A 19479-nucleotide genomic window follows, 5' to 3' on the forward strand; every position below is an offset into this window, starting at 1 on the left:
AACACATTAAGAACATAAGGAGAGCCCCACTAATCAGACCAAAGGCCTATCCAGTGCAATGTTCTGCTCCCACAGTAGCTAACCAGATGCCTCTGGGAAGCCTGCAAGCAGCATATGAGCATAGTAGCACTTTCCTCACTTGTGTTCCCCAGCAACTGGTATTCGAAGGTATACTTCCTCTGATACTGGAAGTAATATGTATCATTACTAGTAGCCATTGATAGGCGTATCCTCCATGAATCTGTCTAATCTCCATTTAAAGTTGTCCACATTGGTGGCCATCACTACATCTTGTGGTAGTGAATTCCACCATTTGACTATGCGCTTGTCAAGGGCTCCTTGGAGGGCTCTCTCAGTCTAATCCAGTAGCCAAGTCCAGATGCAGACAAAGGGATTCTTTTCAAAGCTTTATTCTTCTTTTACAACTTACAACTCTACAGGTAGCAACTAGATCTGAGCAGCAGCATCCCTATGCCCTAAGTTGGAACAGTTGGTCCCCGTTTGAAAGGCAATTACTGGCAGACCCCTGAATATAAGGACTAGGGAGAATCCCTCCCCTTTTCCCTTGGATCCTCTGGGCGCAACCGTTCTTTGAGCGCCAACCGGGCGCTACGCCTCCTTTCCGCGCTCTCCATTTGGCACCGCTCTCTGCGTCTGCGCCGCGCATCCAACCAGTCTGCTATTGGTGCTGGGTCACTCCCTGGACTGCTTTCTAATCTAGGAATGTTGGTGGGAAGAATCTCTGTCAGCTGCGGGCCCTGGGAAAAAGGGGCGCGCTCCTCTCCCAGGAGCGACTGCCCTTCCTCTGAATCAGAACTACTCTGGGATTCTATGGGCTTAGTGTCCACCCTGACAGCGCTGTGTGAAGAAGTACTTCCTTTTGCCTGTTCTGAATCTCCTACCATTCAATTTCATTGAATGACCCTGGGTTCTCATACTATAAGGAGGAACATTTCTTCCTATCCACTTTCTCCATACCATGCATAATTTTATACAATTCTATCATGAGGTGGGGGGGAGACAAATGCCCCATGATGTGTTCAGTTCCTGTCTGCTGCTATGGCTGAATGGTGAGAGAACTGCTCTGCAGAGCTTGCAGTGGGGGGGGGGGTCAAATCCCAGGAGCTCCCTCTCCCCTGCCCAACATGACATTGTTGTTTTTATCATAAAATGGATCCTATTTGCACCTTTCCCTTTTGAGGATCAAATTCCTCAAATATCTCCTGCTTCCCATCTCCATGCCCTATGCAGTAAGCTGCTAAAGGCTGCTCCTGACAGTGTGCGTCAGCGGCTGCCCATGTTGTGTGGCTGCCCTTGGCAAAAATAAAAAAAAAAGCAAGCTATTTTCTCTGGGTGGGTAGCTCTGGAGTCATCCTACCCAGGAGGCTATGTGGGTTCTGTGTTGCTTTCTCCTTCCTCCCCTTCGTGTGTGCTCCTAACACTGCAACTGTAAGGAGCCACAGTAGATTCGTAACCTTGCCTGAAGGAATGTCTAGGGACTGGCTATAGCAGGATCACTTGCTGAGTCACTGGGACTGGCACAATGGGGGTGCTAAGGCACCATCTTGAGTGTGGCATATGTTGTGATGCAGGGGCGTGTGTTGGGGATGTATCCCCATTGTGGTGAGTCCACTATCTGCTTCTGTGGGAGGGCAGCATGTGGGCATCATTGCAGCACAGTCCCTGACTAGTGAGCTGTGGCATTTCCAAGAATACTGCTGGGAGCAGGGGCGGTCTGGCATTGCAATGTTCTTTTTGTATTTTTTAGTTGTGTTTTCCCCATCCACATCCAGGCTGAGCTTGCACTAGGTACAGCGGCTATTTTGCCAGCATGGGAGTAGTGTATCTCCCACACCACAAAGCATAACCAGAATATAAGATTGCTCTGTAATTTGTTCAGCCCCGCTCCCGCAAAAAAGGAAGTTAATGTATTTCAAGAATATTTGTTGTGGTTATATTTTCAAGTATTTCCTACTGGCTATAGCCATGTTAGCAACAGGACAAAGAATCACCTCCTTTTTTGGCACACAAAACTAATACACAGGTCTCCTTATAATATATAATATAATATAATATAATATAATATATCAGATATCAGAGATAGGCATCTCTCTGACGCTGACGCTCAGTTGAACATAAACAAAGCTGGGCCAGAGGTAATACACAATCACCAGCATCTGGGCTTCGGTGCAGTTCCAGCTCCTACCTAAGCTGCAGCAAGGGCAGCAGGCAGCCTAGAGGTGAGGCAGAAGCTTTCATAGTGAGAATGGAAAGTGTGTCAGATCCTGATGGAGCTTGGGCAAGCTGGCCAAACCCAAGACCAACATGTGGGGCACCCACCCATCTAACAACTGGGGGGCCTGGAATTGTGGCCTGCCCTCCTGGAGTTCACACTGATATGAATCCTCACAGGACAGATTTAGAAGCAAAAGGCAGGACTGAGCATAACAATGGAGACACTGATGGCCAAGGATGAGGTGACTCTTTATTACCCTAACTACAAGGCTGGGTTAGAGGGTACTTGAATGTAGATAGCCACCCATGTCAAATGTAGAATAGCCACATGGAACAATATCCCCTAAGGCTAAGCTGCATATGGGTGTGCCACAATGGCATTAAAATGGCATGCCAAGGAATCTTGGGGTGCTTAGACAGATCTCTCTCTCTCTTTTCTGTATTTAACTTTTGTGTATATGAACTGCTTTGAGAGCATACCTGCTGAAGGGCTGTATATAAATATTGTGACTAGGGTTAGTGTGAGGGAGAGAGGACCGGGAGTGGAGGGAAATTGCTGCTGCTGCAGCAAGAGGAATCACCGAGAAATGTGGCAGCTGTGCTCCTCAAAGGCCTTTGGTACAGCCTCTTCTCCATCCCCTACTGAAACTAAGCATTGGGTCATGCATCTGAACAGAATGGATATTCTTCCTGTTTATGCTCACCTCCAACTTTCACTTCTCCCTCTGTTGCCCCTATTTGTTGAACTTCAGTTTGCAGGCTTCTTGGAGCAGAGGGCCTCTCTGTTTGTTTCTCCATGAAATGTCATGCACATTAGTGTATTATGCTGCTCAGAGAAATAAGGAGGTGCAGGAGCGGACGGAGGGCTATATGCAGTGCTGCGCAAATGGACTTCCACTCCAGCAACAGACCTTTCCCAACTTCTCACCCCGCAGTGCCTCATCCGCCCCCAAAATCTATTCAGGATCTGCTCCTAACTTTGTAGCGCAGATTGGTGGGGCGCGGAGGTTGAAAGGAACAGGGGGAATCCGGTCCACCAATCCTGTTCTGTCAAGAGACACGGCACAAGGAGATTTCGCCCCAGGCTTAGAGTTCACCCTTCTCTGTTCCTCAGCCTGACACCTTGGGATGAAAACCAAACACTCTGAGCCGCTGGGAAAAGATTCCAGCCAGAGGCTGTGCTCACACAGGCCGGCCTTGTCGAGCCAGCTATCGGAACCACTTACGGAGAAGTGCCCTCAACAGCCCTCAGCCACGAGAGGCCGCTAAGCGGAGCCTCAACGCTCAGAGGCAGCGTACCTCAAAATACCAGTGGCCGGAGAGCAAAGCAGGGGAGGGGCGGGCGGGGCGCTGTCGCCCTCTTGCCCTGCTCGGGGCGCCCCAGAAGCACGTGGCTGGCCACGGCGGGAAGCGGGAGGCGGGGCCCTTTCGGCCCCTCCAGCACCGGCGCAGCAGCCTCACCTGCTTGTAGCGCGCGTACAGGTGGAGGAGCTGCTCTTTGCTGGCCGCCGGCGCCAGCGCCGGCACGCGCTGCGCCGCCCTCTCGAACTGCTCCGTCAGGCTCGGCGGCGGCGGCGGCGAGCGGCTCCCCGAGTCGGAACCGGGGCCCGGAGAGTCTCCCAGCCCCACCACGGCGGCGGGCGCCCTGTCGTCCTCCCCGGAGCTGGGGTCGTCCCCTCGGTCGCCTCCCCGCGCCGGGAAGAGAGCAGCCATGGCCTCGCGCCCGCCTCACTCCCTCCGCATCCCCCCCCTCCCCATGGCTCCTCGCCCTCCCCCGCACACTCGCCCCGCCCGCCCGAACGAACGAGAGCGCCGCTCTAGGCAGAGAACAGCGGCTCGCGGCTGGGCCGCGCCCCGCGCCTCACGCGGACGCCCAGGTAGGGCCTAGGCATTGCGCACGCGCGAGGAGGAACACGTAGAGGTGGGGCGGGAAGGCTAGAGCGTCGCGCGGCCTGAGCTTCCCTCGGCTGAGGTCCTCTGTAGACGCGGGGTCGCTTTTACCCCGTGGCGATTACGCTAATGAATCCTAGGCGTGTTTAGACAGAGACCAGGCCTACAACTCCCAGCATGCCCCTGCCAGCTGGCAGGGGCATGCTGGGAGTTGTAGGCCTGGTCTCTGTCTAAACACGCCTAGGATTGCGCCCATAGAGGCTTGTCTTTTTTAATAAGTCCACGGGCGCCTCTGCGGTAAAAGCCCTTATACAATTTTCCATCGGAAGAGACTGGACAGCCGGCTTGATTTGAGGCCTGAAGTTCCGGGCGGCGGCCTTCCCCTCCTTTTTCGGAGCGGTGCAGCGGGGTAAAGCGGCTCGGGTGGAAACGTTTAGACTAGAAAGACTTGTTCCGACTAATCAGCAAGGGTTCCCTTTTCTTCTCGCTCGCGGCAGAGCCAGGGACCGGGGGAATGGGAAAGCGAGTGCGCTCGAGCCCTTGCGGCAAAAATATTTCTATCTCCACGGCAAAGCAGCAGCAGCAACGCGCGTCTGTGGCGTTCTTGGTCTGGTTGCACCGCGTATAGGCGCAACCGGACAGAAGATGGTACTTCGTGAACTAGGGCTGCGCTTTAATGTCTTCTTTTTTAATTTTTCATTTTTTTCGTGACGGGAAGCCGTAACAGCTGGATAGCGGGCAGAAATTCAGCAACTGCAGCATCTCACATTCTGAAGGAGAGTGTATTTTGAATACACCTTTTTGGATAAATTCTTTGCTAAAGTATTTAATGGTGTATTTGATGCCCCATCCAGATGTTAAGATTTGTGCCTTAGGAAATGGCCATCCCATTTCAGCGTTACTCTGCAATTGTTTTTAATGCACTGGAAAATTTGTATCTAAGCATTTAAGTAGAGATATTTTCCCAAATACATCTTTCTAAATATATTTTCTTCTCTCAAAATACACATTTGAAATGCATTTTATGGTGTGTGTTTTTAAAAACAAAAACAAGAACTGCATCCTGACATTCAGAAAGTGTGAAATCCTGTGGATCAATAATTTCTGATCCGTACATTAGTCCGGAAAGTGCAAAACAGGTCAGTTTATATTGGAATGAACAAAGATTGAATTCCTCAAGTGTCCTATCTCAGGCACTGAAATGTCTTGGACGATCAGCCCTAGCGTAAATATTCATATCTAGCTCACAGACTACAAAACTGCAGCAAGTTAAAAATTTTCACAAATTAGAGCAATTATCTATTTCCATCAATACAAATTTAAACCATTTTGGTGATTTATTAACATTTTCAAAAATGCAATGGTGTTTGTTTTATAAAAAAAGGTTCTTCTCTCATGCGATTTGTGAAATTATGCTCTGGGTAAAACTTAATAGAAATATTTTAATACATAATAAAGTATGAAACTGAAAATAAAATCAGAGGAATCAGAGGAAATTCTACATATGGTGTTAATTATGTAGCTTCTGTACCATTATATGGATGTCAGCTGACTGGTTAAAATGATAGTTGTCCTAGACATTGCCCAGTATGTAGAGGCAGGCCTCCTTTCTCCTCTGTCACCAAAAACAATTCTGGATCTTCTACCTCCACTACAGAAAATACGTCCTTCAAAGAAAAACATTTTATATAAAGAAATGGTACTGTAAGGTGGGTCCCCGATGTGGGGAGGTTTCTGCAGGTTTTTTTGAAGGGCTGAATGAGCACTTACACTCACCCATTACAGATCTGGTTTTTTTAAAAAGTAAGGAGAAAATGCGCTTTCAGCTCAGTAGAAGCATTGCACGGCCATGGTGTGAATGGAATTTTGCCTCTTGTCATCAGCAGTGTCACAGGTAATATCCAATCGATATAACAGTAATACAACCCCACCCCACCCCCTCCAAAAAAAACCCCCACCATTTCCACAAGCCCTTGAAGGTATGCCTTACCACTCTCATGACTACTCCCTGGTATTAACCCAACTTTGTTTTGCAACTTTTTACTCCTTAAACACAATACCTGTAATATATAGGCATTCAGACTTTTATGTATCTTAACTCTTTGAACAAGGTAGTCATTCCCAACCAGTGTGCATGGGCATGCTAGTATGGTGTGAGAAATAAATACATTAAAAAAACAAAAGGCTCCTTTGAGCCCAAAGGACTCACCCACAGAGAAGGCTGCTCTGAATAAGTCACTTCTCTAGCCATGTCTCTTTCCAATTAGCTTCTGCTTAAAGCAGGCAGCTGTGTCATCTCTCAACACTGGGTGTGACTGGATCATTCAGTCACCTTCAGTTCAGAGCCACAGCAGAGTTTTCTGACTCAGAAAAGATACGGCAACTCACACAAATGTGTGTGTGGTGGGTTGGTGGCTAATTCTTACTGTTACATACTAAAGTAAAAGTTTTTCAGGTATAAGAATGAAGTGTGTCTCAAATTTGAATTAATAAAAATTCAACTGTCCGAAATTTGCAAAACACTGGAATAGATTGTAGAACTGTGTTATCTGGTCCTATTCCTGTTGCATTTCTTTGGGTACATTTGCATTCTGCTAGATGCCTAGCCTTCTGCCAGTTAGTTAACCTTCAACAGTGCTCCAGACCAGCCTTCCTCAACCGGATGCCCTCCAATGTTTGGGACTACAATTCCCATGATTCCTTACCATTGTCCATATTGGCTGGGTCTGATGGGAGTTGAAGTCCAAAACATCTGGAGAGCACCAAGGTTTGGGCAGGCTGCTGCAGAGGGATTGCTCACTTATTCTTGATGAACTAATTCCATAACAATACTTTTATTAGCATGTGGCAACAACAGACACTGCGGCACCTTCAAGATTATTATCCATGTGATATGAGCTTTTCCAGGCAGTGGTAGATTAAGAAGGGTAAGTAATATATACACACCAGTTCAGGTACATTGAATGATAAATCACATTAACAAGGCAAGAGCTAAAGGTAACCAAGAAAAGAACAGCCAGATTGCTGAAGTACAAATGCAATATATATCCCAAAGATTTGCTGGAACATTAAACATAAAATACCCAACAACGAGTGGAGTAATCAATGTGGAGGAAATGCACAGCCAATCAGAAAACACAGGTTTGTGAATGAGTTTCAGTTCTGTGGCCTCTTCACCAGCTGTCCTCTGAAGTATTTTGGTTTTAAAAGTTAGTGCAGACCTAAAATTAGCTAAAGCACAGGTAGGCAACCTGGTGCCCCCAGATGCTTTGGAGTACAACTCCCATCAGCACTGATTTATTTACTGTTACATTTCTATACCACCCAATAGCCGAAGCTCTCTGGGTGGGTGACAAAACAAGACTTAAAACCATAAAATACAATAACATAAAATAATAACTTAACCTTTAAAATGTAAAGCCAATGGTCAAGGATTATGGGAGTTGTAGGCCAAAACATCTGAAGGATACGAGGTAACTTGCCCCTGAGCTAGGGAGTCCAAGGACATTGAAATGCTTCCCATTCGCCTCTGTATGATCCCAAGAATTTTTGCCAACTTGTTCTTTTCTATAAGAACTGTCCTGCTTGGCCAGTGCAAACTGATGGAGGGCATTGGTGATAAGCTCCAAGGTGCCATGAGGCTGAAACCAGGGCTTTACAGGTTAGGCAAGACAGCCTATTCCCTGGGTCACTGTCTGAAGGAGAGAACAGCAAGCAGTTTGAACCAGGGAACTAGCACTTTGGCCCAGAATCCTCCTAGTCCTAGGAATCAGGTCACCCTTGAGAACTAATCCAATGCCATAATCAGCTGTAAAACCTCAAAATCTGCTGTATTCTCATCTCTTACTGAGACAGATCACCTCATATATGATGGCACATATAAATAAGAAGCGCAGGTTCAGGAACATTTGGCTAATGGAGTGGTCAAAAACTAGCCACAAATACAGCTTCATCATTCTGCTTTCATTATTCATTCCCACTCATTCTTGGTTGGGGGACGGGAGACACAGTGACTATCTCTGAGAAAATAAGGTCATGAACAGAAGAACATGGATAGAGCATGTGCAGAGTGCTTTTCTTCCACCACTGAAGAACAACAAGCAGGCTGTATACCTGGCATTTGGAAACCGGAAACATAAGGCTTGAATCTCCCATCTAAAAAAAAGGAATCCATGGTAACAGTTCCTATTTTTTTGGACATGATAGCACTGCGGAAGGCACAGGGAGTACAAAGATCTCCACTACCTGCCCTTCTGGATTCTCCCTGCAGGGGAGGCGAAAACTCAATACCACCTTCGGTGGGATGGATCTTGCAAAAGTTATTTCAGACAATACAAAGGAGCAGGGAAACAAGAGACAGGATGCCATCGTAGCCAAAGCATTTTAAGGTGTTTATAGGAAATGCAAAAGATGTTACCAACCTTTGCATTCCATACTGATGTCCTGAATAGTTTGGCTTCTCAACAGAAAATGTACGTTGGGCAGCAAAGCCACCTTTTGTCCACAGTGATTTCAGACTGTCGAACTGTATGCCACCACATGAGGGCAGCCAATGCTTTCCATGTGTCTTCTTGTTGATAAGCTGTTTTGTTTATACAGAATGCAACTTCTCACTTAACATCTTTCTTTTAGGACCAAACTACATCTGACATGGGAGATCTGCAATTTCACAGTTCTCCTGATGTTTTTATTTTTACTTAAAAGCAGCCCGGGTCGGTGTGCCCAAATTGGATCAAAGCAGCAGCACTTGTGGGAGAGGAGTCAACACTTCCAGAGCAGGAAAAAAAAAGGAGGTACAGTTTTCACCCACAGTGCAAAATGCGGGGGGGCTGTAATTTTAATAGGGAAAATAGCACAAAGGAAAGGGGTCAAAGAAACACCTCCCTCAGCAAACTGTTGCTTCCCATGCAGAGACTCTCCCCCCACGCCACCCCCCAGCCAGTTTTATGTAAAAATAAAATTATCAGGATCTCCCACCTCACTTGCAGCTTGGCCCTCAGAACCACCCTTTTCAGTTGCAAACCCTGAGCGCCTGGGCCATCAGCACCCAGAGCAGAGCCAAGCTTAGGTATGTGCAGGATCAGAGTCCACAGTCCAGCATTTCCAGAAAGTTCCAGAAGTCATTGACCAAAGGTTCAAGGCATTGCTCAGAAAGGGGATGTCTAAGGAATAATTAATTCTCTAGCCAAGGTTTTTCGTGGAGAATCTACAAACTTGTTTAAGAATACACAAAAACTTTGGACCTAGTCCTCACTGAGGTGATAAACCTGTGCCACTTCAGACTGCAGGCATGGGAGCTCACATGACTGACAGTTCCTCCATGTACATTCGCTCTCTCTCTTTCTCTTCATATAGAAAACTAGCATTTCATGGAAAAAACCGGCCTAGACCTTCCTTAGTTTTCTATATGCAAGGAATGTTTTGTATAGATCAGCCTCTCCCTTCAAATTAAAATGGTGTAGCCCAGACGATTTAAGGCCATAGTGAGAACTAGGTCATAGTTTCATGGCCTACCTGGTGCTGTACCACTGGTCTGTGTACATACTGTCTCCAGGCACAAGAAACTGTACCATCCACACACCATGTAGTGGAAGTGAAATCACTGCAGTGGCTACATTGCATACATACATGTGAAGATGAGAGTGCTTTTCTGGACATACGCTCCTGATGCAAGGAATGCAGCTGCAAAGCGGCAGGGCTAGCCCAAGACATTTTGCTCCCCGAGGCAAAGGCCATGCCAGCTTGGGCAGGACACCCCCAGTGGCCTCCCTCCCTCAATGAGTCTACCATCTTACCAGCCTTGTTCCTGCCGCTCCTCATTGTCGCTACCATCTGCTTGCTTGCCAGGCAGAGAGCCAATGAGCAACCGGCATCTACTGCTCCTCCTAAATACCACCACTGCTCTTTGGGCAGAGCAAGAGCAGGCTGAACAAGCAGGCTGCAATGGTGAAGAAGAGGGGCAGGGCCAGGGGGCACGTCTCAGTACGCCCCCTGCTGGGGTGTGTGCCCTCAGCAAATGCCCGACCACGCTGACCATGCCCTGGGCAAAGGAAAAGATGCCCCCATTCCAGATACAGAACCTGACTGGATTAGCAGTGGTGATGGGACACCTGAGGACAGCAGGTTCGCTTAGGGGGCGCAGGTCAGACCACAGGGCACATAGAGCTCTGTTCTCCAATAGCGCATCACCCCACCACCACCACCCAGCATCTTCTGTCCGAGGCAGATGCCTCAGACTGCCTAATGGTGAGAAATTTATCGCAGGAGTAAAATCTGCTATATGTATTCTAGGGGTAAAATTGACAGTGTGACTCTAACGTAGCTGTATGGAAAAAGTAGGTGTGCAGTGATTGACACTCTAGACCCAGGGTTTAACCACAACAGATTACTGGTAAATTAAGCCAGCTATGTTGGCTGGGGGATGCTGGGAGTTGTAGGACTTTCTTCTGTCTAAACATGCATAGGATTGCACCCTAAAGCAAGTAAAAGTATTTACACAATAGAGGTGACTATTTACATAAAAGGCATTAAGAGAAAATAAAAGTTCCAAAAATCGCAAGTACCTCTACCCTAGCTGCACTTAGACTTCTTCAGGCTGCTCCCTCCTGCTCCCTCTTCATGCTCTGCTCTTCCTGACTCTCCTCTTACTGGCTCTCTCACTCTCTTTATATACCCTCCTCCCTCAAAACCAAAAGTACTGTTCCAAACCTGAAGAAATTACACTTAAATGGGGAAATGAAACTGAAACGGAGGGAGCAATCCTATGGTCGCTAGACAGCGGCTAGACAACCATAGAATTTTCTGTTTTCCAGGAACCAACCTCGGAATCCGCACTCCGAGGTTGGTTCCTGGAGAAATGACCTCCCCACACTTCTGAGCTGCCTCCAAGGCAGTGGGGAACAGCCCTGTCCTCCGCACTCACAAGAGCGAAAGGCCGAAAAAGGGCGTTCCCAGAGGGCGTTCTGGGGTGGGGAGGGCAGAAATGCTGGTACATGTCCTATGTGTCATACAGCGGCCTCCTCCCCCACTCAGCCCTCCTGCAGCTAGACAGCCGCAATCGGCTGAGGGAACGATCCCCCCTCCGTGCTTCTCCTGCCCTGCATTGGACAGGCAGTCACTTCCAAGTTTGGAGGCAGCCGCCTATCTGGATAGGATTGCACCCTTCATGAGGGAAATGAAACTACACCTCTCGGGGATAACCCCTCCCAACAGAAAAAAACAGACCTCTAAGCCTGATCTTTTTTCCCTTTGCCTCTGTAGGCCTCAATCCTTCACAGAGGGAATTGCCGTCTTCAAGGATCCCTTTGGATTGCCACAAGCTGCACATCCATAATGAAATAAGGTCATTTGCTGTGCACACCCAAAGGCTGATTATAACTGTCCTGGATGAAGAGAGCCTGCTGCAACATAAACATAAATTTCCTTTGTTTCCACTGTAAACACAGAAGTAGTTGAAGGCACGATAGCCTCTATATTTTATATATTATTGTTATAAAGACAGCACAGAAAAAATAAACTTGGTTTTCCTGCATGGGATGTTTGATGTCATACCAAACTGGTAATGGTTTGTATAGCTATGATGAATTTCAGAGCCCTGGGAAGATCTCAAATCCAGGAAGGCAGATGAGGAAGGGTATGGATGGGTTTCTTTCTGATTTTTCAAAACACCTCTGGAAGTAAAAGGAGTCTTTACTCAGAACTGAAGAAGTAGTTGAGACAGGACTGACCCTGCCATGCAGCAGGGTGAAGCTACCTGCTTCAGGCATCATGGGGATGGGGGGTGGTATAGATGAAGGTAGGGATTGCTGCTTGAATGGTGCAGAAAGACTAGTTTCACCCTACCAGGGGTTGGGGGTTGGGTACCATTTAATTTCTGCTTCAGGCAGCAAAATGTCTTGGGTTGGCAGTTATAGTCAGAGGATCAAAGAATCGGCAGCCTACTATCACACTGCATAGCTTGTAGAACATACAGTACAGAATCTGGTTGTTGACATGGGACACCTGGAATATAAGCTTTCATTTTAAAACCAAAACCAGTGTTGTCATTTCATTGAAAAGGGGAACACTGAAAACATGCAAGTAATTTCACAGAAACTAGAGAGCATCTGAGTAGCTCTGGGGTACTTAGAGGCTGAGCCTTCTTTATTCAGCAAAGGCCTGAGTGAATCCTTTTCTGCATCTCCCAACTCTGTCCATTTGGACAAAAAGAAGTCTGCCTTTGTTGTTGTTGTTCAGTCGTTAAGTCGTGTCCGACTCTTCGTGACCCCATGGACCATAGCACGCCAGGCCTTCCTGTCCTGCGCTCTCTCCCGGAGCGTGCTCAAGTTCATATTCATTGCATCGGTGATGCTATCTAGCCATCTCATCCTCTGCCGTCCCCTTCTCCTTTTGCCTTCAGTCTTTCCCAGCATCAGGGTCTTTTCCAGGGAGTTTTCTCTTCGCATTAGGTGGCCAAAATATTGGAGCTTCAGCTTCAGGATCTGTCCTTCCAATGAGCACTCAGGGTTGATTTCCTTTAGGATGGACTGATTTGACCTCCTTGCAGTCCAGGGGACTCGTAAGAGTCTTCTCCAGCACCACAGTTCGAAAGCATCAATTCTTCGGCGCTCAGCCTTCCTTATAGTCCAGCTGTCACAGCCATACATTACTACTGGGAAAACCATAGCTTTGATTAGACGGACCTTTGTCGGCAAGGTGATGTCTCTGCTTCTTACTATGCTGTCTAGGTTGGCCATAGCTTTCCTCCCAAGGAGCAAGCGTCTTTTAATTTCATGGCTACAGTCACCGTCTGCGGTGATCTTGGAGCCCAAGAAAGTAAAATCTGTCACTGCTTCCAGTTCTTCCCCTTCTATATGCCAGGAAGTGATGGGGCCAGATGCCATGATCTTAGTTTTTTTAATGTTGAGTTTCAAACCAGCTTTTGCACTCTCCTCTTTCACCCTCAACAAGAGGCTCTTGAGATCCTCTTCGCTTTCTGCCATTAGGGTGGTATCGTCTGCATATCGGAGGTTGTTGATAATTCTCCCAGCAATCTTAATTCCGACCTCTGATTCATCCAACCCGGCATTTCTCATGATGTACTCTGCATATAAGTTAAATAAGCAGGGTGACAATATGCAGCCTTGTCGTACTCCTTTCCCAATTTTGAACCAATCGGTTGTTCCATGTCTGGTTCTTACTGTTGCTTCTTGACCCTCGTACAGGTTTCTCAGGACACAGGTAAGGTGGTCTGGTACTCCCATCACTTTAAGAATTTGCCACAGTTTGTTGTGATCCACACAATCAAAGGCTTTAGCGTAGTCAATGAAGCAGAAATAGACGTTTTTCTGGAATTCTCTTGCTTTCTCCATGATGCAGCGAATGTTGGTGATTTGATCTCTAGTTCCTCTGCCTCTTCTAAACCCAGCTTGTACTTCCGGTAGTTCTCGGTTCGCATACTGCTGAAGCCTAGCTTGTAAGATTTTGAGCATCACCTTGCTGGCATGTGAAATGAGCGCAATGGTGTGGTAGTTTGAACACTCTTTGGCGTTGCCCTTCTTTGGAATTGGAATGTAAACTGACCTTTTCCAGTCTTGTGGCCACTGTTGAGTGTTCCAGATTTGTTGGCATATTGAATGCAGCACTTTAACAGCATCATCTTTTAGGATTTTAAATAGCTCGGCTGGAATACTGTCATCTCCGCTAGCTTTATTGTTACTAATGCTTCCTAAGGTCCACTTGACTTCACTCTCTAGGATGTCCGGCTCAAGTTCAGTGACCGCACTATCATGGCTATCAGGGACATTCAGATCTTTCCTGTATAGTTCTTCTGTGTATTTTTGCCACCTCTTCTTAATCTCATCTGCTTCTGTTAGGTCCCTGCCTTCTTTGTCCTTTATCATGCCCATCTTTGCACAAAACGTTCCCTTGAGATCTCCAATTTTCTTGAAGAGATCTCTAGTCTTTCCCATTCTGTTGTTTTCCTCGATTTCTTTGCATTGTTCACTTAAGAAGGCCTTCTTGTCTCTCCTTGCTATTCTCTGCTATCTGAGATCATTCTATCATTTTTAAGATTGTACCCCAGTACTGCTTTTCCCACCCTTTTGTTGACTATGAGTGCTACTCCATTTCTTCTAAGGGATTCTTGCCCACAATAGTAGATATGATGGTCACCTGAATTAAATTCGCCCATGCCTGTCCATTTGAGTTCGCTGATTCCCAAGATGTCGATGTTCAATCTTGCCATCTCATGTTTGACCACCTCCAGCTTACCTTGATTCATTGATCTGACATTCCAGGTTCCTAAACAATATTGTTCTTTACAGCATCAGATTTTCTTTTCACCACCAGACACATCCACAGCTGAGTGTCCTTTCGGCTTTGGCCCAGCCGCTTCACTCTTTCTGGCGCTACTTGGAAATACCCTCTGCTCTTCCCCAGTAGCATATTGGACACCTTCCGACCTGAGGGGCTCATCTTCCGGCGTCATATCTTTTAGCCTTGTGATACGTTCCATGGGGCTTTCTTGGCAAGAATACTGGAGTGGGTTGCCATTTCCTTCTCCAGTGGACCACATTTTGTCAGAACTCTCTGCCATGACCTGTCCATCTTGGGTGGCCCTGCACGGCATAGCTTATGGCTTCACTGAGTTACGCAAGCCCCTTCGCCACAACAAGGCAGTGATCCATGAAGGGGAAGTCTGCCTTTACACACTGCTTAATTCACAGGTGGGTTTCATTGGCACAGGACCTTGTACAGGACATTAGCATAAATGGCCTTAGTGGTTGCAAAGATCCACAGAGTGCATTGATAGCTCTCTAAGTAGCTATTAGCATCTACAGCTAAGAATGGAAACCTCATGAATAGTTCTGGTTACCAGATGCTGTGGATGACTCAGGGCATCCCATTCAGCCTCCACCTCAAGGCTCTGGGAATGGACAGCAGCAATCCTGGGTCAGGCGAAAAACACCATCCCTGATCTGGAAATGAATACGGTTCCTCCAACCTAACCAAGATTTGTTCTACAAACAGAATACTTCTCCATATATGTCCTGGATATCCCAATCCTTCTAAAATCAGTTTGTTTGGTTTTTTTAAAGGCTATAATCTAAAATACAAAATATTTTAAACAAAACAATTTAGGCAAATATGCTCAATCAGAATATTTTATTTCACTTGCAGAATATATTATACATTTCTGGTTACAAACCTGCAGGGGGGAAGGGGTTCATGCACATTCCACCCTGTCTGGATATATTTAATAATGATTTAGGCCTGCTTTGGCTTGCTCACATGAGATGTCTATAAAAACTGATGCCAGTCACCTAAATGTTCCCATTCAGGGATGCGATGAAAAATCACTATTAGTTCGTTGTTGTTGTTGTTGTTCAGTCGTTCAGTCATGTCCGAGTCTTCATGACCCCATGGACTTCCTGTCCTGTGCTCTCTCCCGGAGTGTGCTCAAGTCCATATTCATTGCATCAGTGATGCTATCTAGCCATCTCATCCTCTGCCGTCCCCTTCTCCTTTTGCCTTCAATCTTTCCCAGCATCAGGGTCTTTTCCAGGGAGTTTTCTCTTCACATTAGGTGGCCAAAATATTTGAGCTTCAGCTTCAGTCTCTGTCCTTCCAATGAGCAGTCAGGGTTGATTTCCTTTAGGATGGACTGATTTGACCTCCTTGCAGTCCAGGGGACTTGTAAGAGTCTTCTCCAGCACCACAGTTCGAAAGCATCAATTCTTCGGCGCTCAGCCTTCCTTAAGTCCAGCTCTCACAGCCATACGTTGCTACTGGGAAAACCATAGCTTTGATTATACGAACCTTTGTTGGCAGGGTGATGTCTCTACTTCTTACTATGCTGTCTAGGTTTGCCATAGCTTTCCTCCCAAGGAGCAAGCGTCTTTTAATTTCATGGCTACAGTCACCGTCTGTGGTGATCTTGGAGCCCAAGAAAATAAAATCTGTCACTGCTTCCATTTCTTCCCCTTCCATATGCCAGGAAGTGATGGGGCCAGATGCCATGATCTCCATTTTTTGAATGTTGAGTTTCAAACCAGCTTTTGCACTCTCCACTTTCACCCTCAACAAGAGGCTCTTGAGATCCTCTTCGCTTTCTGCCATTAGGGTGGTATCGTCTGCGTATCTGAGGTGGTTGATAATTCTCCCGGCAGTCTTAATTCCGACCTGTGATTCATCCAACCCGGCGTTTCTCATGATGTACTCTGCATATAAGTTAAATAAGCAGGGCGACAATATGCAGCCTTGTCGAACTCCTTTCCCAATTTTGAACCAATCGGTTGTTCCATGTCCGGTTCTTACTGTTGCTTCTTGACCCTCGTACAGGTTTCTCAGGAGACAGGTAAGATGGTGGCTTTAGCTAAATAAACAGTAAAGGTAAAGGAGTCCCCAACCAGTCGTGTCTGACTCTAGGGGGTGGTGCTCATCTCCATTTCTAAGCCGAAGAGCCAGCGCTGTCCGAAGACCATGTGGCCGGCATGACTGGACACCAAGGTGCACGGAACGCTGTTACCTTTCCTGCTGAAGCAGTACCTATTTATCTACTTGCAATTTCTTGCTTTCGAACTGCTAGGTTGGCAGGAGCTGGGACTGAAGATGGGAGCTCACTCCGTCACGCAGCACTTGGGTCTCGAACTGCTGCGCTGCTGACGTTCCGCTCTGCAGTTCTTAGCGTTTTAACCACTAAGCCACCACGGCCCCTTAATAACACAGTATGCCAGCCTATATATTAATGCCCAGAGTATGGGAAACAAACGGAACGAACTTGAACTCTTAATACAGGAGGGAAATTATGACTTGATAGGTGTAACTGAAACTTGGTGGGATGGCTCGCATGACTGGAATACAGCAATTGAAGGTTATAACTTGTTCAAAAAGAACAGGAGGAACAGAAAGGGGGGTGGCATTGCACTATATGTTAAAAATACATATCTCTGCACAGAAATACAGGAGGATAAGCTTGGTAGCCCCATCGAGAGCATCTGGGTTAAAATAAATAGAGCAAAGAATTAAAGGAACCTGGTGGTCAGAGTCTACTACCAGCCATCCAGTCAAGGAGAAGATGAGGATGAAACTTTTGAAAAGCAAATTGCCATTGTTTCAAGGAAGCAAGACGTAGAAGTAATGGGGGACTTCAATTTCCCCGATATTTGCTGGGAGACAAATTCTACAAAACATGGCCCCGCCAAGAAATTCCTGACTTGTGTGGCAGATAACTTCCTCCTACAGAAAGTAGAGGAAGGAACTAGAGGATCAGCTATTCTTGACTTGGTCGTAACCAACAGAGATGATTTAGTAGATAAAGTAGCAGGTATGGGAACTCTGGGGGAAAGTGACCATGTTATACTTGAGTTCTTGGTTCTAAAGGAAGCAAAGCCGAATGTACCAAACTCATGCTCTGGAATTTAGGAAAGCCAATTTTAATAAACTCAGAACAATGATAAGTAAGGTCCCATGGCAAGCAACTCTAATGAGAAAAGGAGTCCAAGATGGGTAGGAGTTTTTAAAAAAGGAAATTCTCAAGGCACAATTACAAACAATTCCAACAAGAAAAAAAGGCGGAAAACAACAGAAGAAGCCAATGTGGCTTCACAAAAAGCTTAGGGATGACCTGAAAACAAAAAAGGACACATATAGGAATTGGAAGGAAGGCCACGCTACAAAGGAAGAGTACAGGTAGGTAGCACAGAATTGCAGGGATGGCGTCAGGAAGGCTAAAGCTGAGAACAAGCTGAGGTTAGCAAGGGATGCTAAAAGCAACAAAAAGGCTTTCTTCAGCTACATGCATAGTAAAAGGCAGAGGAAAGAAATGGTGGTTCAGCAATTAAATAAGGATGGCAAAATGATAACAGATGACAAAGAAAAGGCAGAAGTGCTCAATTCCTACTTTGGCTCAGTCTTCTCCCAAAAGAGGGTTTATGACCCCCCTGGCAAAGGCAAAGTACAGGCTGAAGGGGCAGGATTGCAGCTTGAGATCGATAGGCATATGGTCAAGGAACACCTAATTACTTTGAATGAGTTCAAATCTCCAGGGCCAGATGAACTGCATCCTAGAGTAATAAAGGAACTGGCAGAAGAACTCTCAGAACCACTGTCTATTATTTTTAAGAAATCATGGAGGATGGGTGAAGTCCCAGATGACTGGAGGAGGGCTACTGTTGTGTTGTCCCTATCTTCAAAAAGGGCAAAAAGGAGGAACCTGGGAACTACTGACCAGTCAGTCTGACTTCAATCCCTGGGTAAATTCTGGTGCAGATTATAAAGCAATCAATTTGTAAGCACCCTGAAAACAATGCAGTGATTATTTGAAGCCAATATGGATTTGTCAAGAACAAATCCTGCCAGACTAATCTGATCTCATTTTTTTTATCACAGAATCATAGAATCATAGGGCTGGAAGGGGCCTAAAAGACCATCGAGTCCAACACCCTGGTCAATGCAGGTAGCCTGATTCCCAGGCAATCTCCCATCCAAGTACTAACCTGCTTAGCATCCGAGATGAGACGAGATCAGGTGCATCCAGCCCTTTGCTTCTGTAGGTAACCTCCTTTGTGGAATGTGGGAATGCTGTGGACATAATATATCTCATCTTCAACTAAGCTTTCAACAAAGTGCCCCATGATATCCTGATGAGCAAACTAGCTCAAAGTGGGCTAGATGAAACAACGATCCGGTGGATCCACAGTTGGCTATAGAATTGGACTCAAATAGTGCTTATCAATCAGATCTTCTCAAACTGGGGAGAGGTAACGAGCGGGGTACCACAGGCCTCAGTCCTGGGCCCAGAGCTCTTCAACTTTTTTATTAATGACTTGGAGGAGGAGGTGCAGGGAATGCTTATCAGATTTGCATATGACACAAAATTGGGCAGGATAGCTAATACCCTGGAAGACAGGAACAAAATTCAAAGTGATCTTGATAGGCTGGAGCACTGGGCAGAAAACAACAGAATGAAACTTAATAGGGATAAATGCCAAGTTCTGCACCTAGGAAAAAGAAACCAAATGCACAGTTACGAGATGGGCGATACTTGGCTCAACAATACTACAAGCAATAAGGATCTTGGAATGGTTGTAGATCACAAGCTGAATATGAGCCAACAATATGATGTGGCTGCAAAAAAGACAAATGCTATTTTGGGCTGCATTAATAGAAGTATAGCTTCCAAATCATGTGCTAGTTCCCCTCTACTCACTCGATGGTCTTATAGGCCCCTTCTAACCCTACTATTCTATGATCTGGAGTACTGTGTCTAGTTCTGGGTGCCACACTTTAAGAAGGATGCAGACAAACTGGAGAGGGTTCAGAGGAGGGCAACGAAGATGATCAGGAGACTGGAAACAAAGCCCTATGAGGAGA

The 19479-nt window shown here is 46.4% G+C and overlaps 1 protein-coding gene and 1 long non-coding RNA gene across 5 annotated transcripts in view; one reads left to right on the forward strand and one right to left on the reverse strand.

Annotated features, from left to right (window-relative positions):
- ACBD6 (acyl-CoA binding domain containing 6) overlaps positions 1-3991 on the reverse strand; it is a 143040-nt gene extending 139049 nt beyond the window's left edge. For all 4 annotated transcript variants that reach the window (XR_014790412.1, XM_084851283.1, XM_084851282.1 and 1 more), the window contains exon 1: positions 3697-3991. Coding sequence is in view for 3 of the 4 variants with exons in the window: in XM_084851283.1 (XP_084707409.1) it covers positions 3697-3948 (252 nt within the window). In the remaining variant the exon portion in view is untranslated. The remainder of the gene's footprint in view (positions 1-3696) is intronic.
- A 58-nt stretch (positions 3992-4049) lies between these two features.
- On the forward strand, positions 4050-12148 carry LOC146347758 (uncharacterized). Its single transcript, XR_014790413.1, has 3 exons — positions 4050-4112; positions 8758-8918; positions 11386-12148. It is a non-coding gene; the product is annotated as an uncharacterized LOC146347758 (long non-coding RNA).
- The last annotated feature ends 7331 nt before the right edge of the window (positions 12149-19479 follow it).

Source organism: Heloderma suspectum, chromosome 4 (assembly GCF_057233095.1).
Source record: "Heloderma suspectum isolate Gila_16-S chromosome 4, 16-S_ref, whole genome shotgun sequence".
NCBI lineage: Eukaryota > Metazoa > Chordata > Lepidosauria > Squamata > Helodermatidae > Heloderma > Heloderma suspectum.